This window comes from Anser brachyrhynchus (assembly GCF_964034855.1).
Source record: "Anser brachyrhynchus genome assembly, chromosome: 1".
In the NCBI taxonomy this organism is placed as follows: Eukaryota; Metazoa; Chordata; class Aves; order Anseriformes; family Anatidae; genus Anser; species Anser brachyrhynchus.
Genome location: NC_137694.1, coordinates 133,949,825 through 133,954,933, shown reverse-complemented (window position 1 = coordinate 133,954,933; position 5,109 = coordinate 133,949,825). Strand labels below are relative to the sequence as shown.

Genomic DNA, 5,109 nt, shown 5'->3' with positions numbered 1-5,109 from the left:
ACTAACCTTTAACTTGTCATAGCGCTCGCTTAAAGCTGCCACCTGATGGTCACGGTGCCGTCCGACCAGCTTGCACAAAGCACAGATCAGCTGGTCATCAGTCACGCAGTACATGTTAACCTTCTCGTCCTCGTGCTCCAAGCACATTAATCCCCTGATGTGCGAGTCCGGGATGGGCTCGATCAGCCGGTGGCCAGTGAAGGGCTTCTTGTTGGGGTGAGTGGCTTTCAGACACTCCTCGCAGTAGGAGACCTCACAGGTAACGCAGGTCTTCACCGCCTCCTGGGCAGGGTCCTGGTCGCAGAACTGGCAGAGGACCTTCTCGCAGGACGACATGCTGTTGCTGTCGAAAGCCCGCTCCCGGCGGGTCTCACTGGGGGAGTTGGGCCCGCTCACCGAGGCTTTCTGAAACCGGTCGATGATGTTCTGCAGGGTGACGTTGCGCTTGAGCCCCTCTAAGCCACGCTGGCTGAGGGTGATGACATAGCGGCAGGTGGGGCACTGGAAGGCGGTGATAGACTCCACCGGCTCGTTGGTGGCGCAGTGGGAGACGAGGATGCGGTGTGCGCAGTTGAAGCAGAGGCTGTGAGCGCAGGGCAGCAGCAGCGGGTCTTCAAACAGCTCCAGACAGATAGGGCAGGTCAGTTCCGACTCCAGTGTTTCCATCTTCAGGCAAAGCTTTCCTGTGGTGTCAGCGAAATCCAGGGAAGCTGATCAGCTATCTGGAAACACACGTAAAATTCGATTAGGCGAGAGAGAACATGAGGGGTCAGCCGTGGGGGGTTGTCAGCTTTTACTGCGGCTCCTGGTGCTATCAATCCACAATACCAGGAGGGAGAGAGATCTAAAGTTTTGAAACTGCATATGCACACATCAAGGTATTTAAAACTAGACTCTTTTTTTTCCTTTCCCTCCTTTCTCTCTGTTCACTTAAGAATGCAAACCAAAAACCCGTTCTTAATTGCTTTTGCTTTCTCTTTCTTGCTCATATGATTGAGGAAAATGGATGTTTCTGTGCATTGCTAAAAATACAAAATGATGACCTTTAAATAGCCTATTACAGTGAAATCAGATTTCTTCTGCAGATGCTGCTTTTGGCTTTGCTAATCTACTAGTAAAACTTTCTTAAGATCCCTCACTGTTATATAGTATTGTGCAAGATCAGTCCAGAGTATTATAGCTGATAACTTTAAATTTATTGTTGTTAATACAGTTCTCAGAGTTATTTTCTGAGACCGAAATTTTCATTTGCTATTACAGCAATAGCACAGCATTTACAGTACACCTCATTGTTTACCTGTGCAAATATATACATTAATATGTACAGGGAATAATGTGTCAAGGAAAGCACATGATATTTTTACATCTTTTATGTATATATTGTATATTATGATATATATTAATATATTGCTCCTGTGTATTTCAAGATCATACGTACTGTATTTATACATAAAAATATGCACAAAAATATATCGCATTCATGTTTTTGGTAAATATCTCCAAAGGGCTCTATATTGTCCTAACTGAAATGCCCAAAGAGATTTAGATGAAACAAACGAAACTTCTACTAAACAGTAGTTTAGCCCAAATTTCTGATGATTCTAATCCACAAGAAGAGCCTCTAAAGAGGAAGACAATGACATGTGTGATTTGCTCAGTGTTTTGTGTGTGTATGCACATGTGCTTTTGTGTCAGTATTCTTTATAGCTAAAACTCAGGAACTTAGTGCTTGCTCTAGTAGCCTTATTAATCATCTGAAGTGGATTAGGAATCCATGACTTTTAGATGGAAGGCATGGGATTTTCTAGACAAGGCAGCTGCACACCCCTCTCAGAGATCAACTGAAACTTCATTTTGCTTCCTTTTCTGCATTCAGCATTACAGAGTGAATTTGAAAGCGTCGCCCTACGCAGCTCTCCCTGCCGAAGCTCCCATCAGGGGCCCATCGCTGCTGCGAGCAGACAGGTCAGTGAAGCAGAAGCAAGAGCTATGGTTCACACTCACGGAGCTGTACCTCCTCACAGTACAATCTATTTAAGCTTTGTTGCTCATAACTGAAGACAGCTTCAGATGGCACAGCTGCATAGCCTTTACACTGTAAAGTCATTGTTCAGTTGTGTGAACCCTTGCCTCCTTCCCTGACCAGGAAAAAAGAGGGATGGACAAGAATCCCCCCAAACAAGTCTTGGTTCATTAAGGGTAAGGAGAGCTCGGGCTCATTAGCAGCCTTGGGAAACAAGTGTGCTTGAACCTCCTGTACTTTGTTACAATTAGAGTGCGGAGTGCGGTGACAGTGTCAGGAATGCTACCTACAATGCCAATAGGAACCTCAGGAAAATGGGAGAGTTCAGCAGATGGGGGCAAGGTTCAGAGTGCCTGTCAGTATCCAGCCCTGCTTGCTCTGTGGGAAGAGCAGCAAAGTTATCTGTTACAGAGGCATGCTTAGAAATTAGAATATTTTGCCTCTTGGCACAAATGCTCCCTTTTATTCTGCCAAGAAATCCAAGCATTTAAAAAAGGCACTGACCCCGTCAAAGAATTTGCTTTCCTGTATCTTCTGTGATGCTGATATTACTTAAAGTGAAGTTCAGTTTGCCAAAGATTAATTCATTTTATAACTATCCATCAGCTGCCATAATTATATGGTGCATCTGGTCAAAATTAAAGGCCTGGCAATTTGATATAAGCAGGAAGATAGCTTCCCTTCTCTCTCCTCAGCCATAGCCACACAGCACAGAAAAGATGAAAGCATTTTCTACAGATGAAGAACAGTTTGTCTTTCCTCCTCTTCTCTCTTTGTATCACACTAGTCCCAGAAGATCAAAATCTCATTACATTTGTTTGAATCCCTTCCACACCACAACTGTATACCTCATCATCCGCTTATCCTGCAGGCTGAAAGCTGTACTGGAAACGGGAGAAGGGGATTTGGGGCTGGCAGCAGACAATGTTTTAAGGCGGCAAACAGGCAAACTAATCATTGCTCATCTCTAGTCTAGTGAAAACCTGCCGACCTCTCAGGTTTGCTTCTAAGGATTGTGTTGGGGATACGGGGCTTTCTTGAATGCTCTGCTTTCTGTACAAAATCCTTCCCGTTCCCTTGTGTGCCAAAATGTTTCATTCATTCAGTTTCCATCTCAAAGTAAATTTTTGTTTTAAACCAAAGTGTTTTCTATGTTACTTATCTAAAAAAGGGGTGAACAGATTAAACCAGCAGAAAATATTTGCATCACTGACTCATGGAAAGGTATTTGAATCATTGTTGTGGCTCTATGTAAACACCATCATACTAATCAATAACCAATTCTGATCTACCTGGCCTGACAGAGCAGTCACTTCTGAATAATGCTATTCAGTAAGAGCAAGGGTGCCAAAATCTAATCTTAGACTGTAAACTTCTTGGAACAGAAGCCAATAAAAGCCTATCTTCCAAGGTAATCAAAGCTGAGCACACTGATAGAAACAAACAACAAAAAAAAGACTTTTCCCTCTTTTCTTTTGCAGCTGCCAATACGTCAAAACATGGTGCATCTGGGACTGAATAATAAATACGTTAAGAGGCACTGAAGAGGGGCTGCATTTTCTGGGTAATCCAATGATTGCTCTTTAATCAACTGATTTTCTGATTTGACTTTTAGGTTGGTGTCTGAAGTGCAATGTGCAGCTGATCCAGCTACAGAATTTTTCAAACACACCAGCCTTAAAGTCTCATATTTAGTAACTTGTTTTCTTGAGTGTGATGGAGAAATCATAGCAACAGTAAACTGGAAGATTAGGCAGACAGTTATAATGCATGGTTTATACATGCACATAGTTGTATTCCATAGTAAACATGGCCCATAAACAGAAAGCCACATAGACAGCCTCTAGGCACAGAAAGGAAAAGGAAAAAAAAGAGTTCATAATTTCAGATTTGCAAAAATATGAAATTTCTGGCAGAAAATTATACTATTATCAAAGTGTCATTGGAATGAGAAGTATTGCTTTTCTAATGTTTAAAGAAGAGATATTAAAGTAAAAGTTATTGACAAAAGACAAGTGCTATTTAAAAATGAAAAATACACTTCAGTAACTTTGGAAGTGTGATATCTCCCTGGGACACAACAATTACTTCTGCATTATATGGTAAGCAATTAAGTCAATGAAATCTTGATCCCAGTGTAGTTCATGGTAAGACATCTACTAACCCTAGTGGAGTTAGCTTCTTTGAAGCACATTACTATTTTTGCAGGAGATATTAATGTTTTCAGTGGCACAGAAGAGCACACAAAGCTCTTCTGTACTAAAGAGACATAAGAAAAATGAAAACTAAATTTGAAATAGATAAATTTCAATATGTTAAGTGCCATCAGAGCTGAACAGATATAAAAATAATCTGTCAAACTGTTTCATAACTGAATACAATGTTATGCAGCAAAAAAAGCTATATTATATCTTCCGTTTGCTGTATACTTGTAGAATTACAGATCAGAGATACTACCAAAGTAAGTGGAAAACCGTTATCACTGATCTTAATGAGACCCAAAAAAATCGAAGTCTTAAAAATATACTTCCTGAGGAGGACATAAAATGTGCAGTTCATCACTCTTTAAAATGTTATCATCTATAGGAAAATATGGTGATTTGGTGGACCTGAAGTCAACCCATAGCTGACTGTAAGTTCAATCCTGATTTCTCATTGCTGGGGGTGTCAGCTTTATGAATGATCCTCGCACTTTAAATACAAAAATCAATGTATAGAAGCAGCAGGACAAAAATATCAGAACATCTCTGTACAGGGAGATTTCCATGAACCAGAATGGTAAGCATTTTCTCATTGAAAGCAATGCCCTTCTATGTTCTGAAGAAATCACCTGCCTTTAGAAAAGTATTGCAAGCCACACTGCTACGTGAAGATGTTCTTACAGCAAATACCCATTTATGGCTAGAACTCTTTCTGCACTCAAATTACTACCAACAAATTGCAACTAATATCTAAAAAAATTATTTTGCCAACCTCCTTGTGAAAAAGGCAAGTAATCCAGCAGATCCTTGTGATCCAGCAGCAATAACACAGGATCTGGTGATGCTAAGATAATAAGATACTTCGAGAAGGCAAACAGCAATCTT

General features: G+C 40.9%; 1 protein-coding gene across 10 annotated transcripts in view; it reads right to left on the bottom strand.

The window, feature by feature from the left end:
• The window catches only part of MID1 (midline 1), a 251,404-nt gene that overhangs the window by 104,563 nt on the left and 141,732 nt on the right, over window positions 1-5,109 (bottom strand). For all 10 annotated transcript variants that reach the window (XM_080593000.1, XM_080593006.1, XM_080592998.1 and 7 more), the window contains exon 2: window positions 7-722. In XM_080593000.1, coding sequence (XP_080449126.1) covers window positions 7-666 — 660 coding nt within the window. In that variant the 5' untranslated portion in view covers window positions 667-722. The remainder of the gene's footprint in view (window positions 1-6; window positions 723-5,109) is intronic.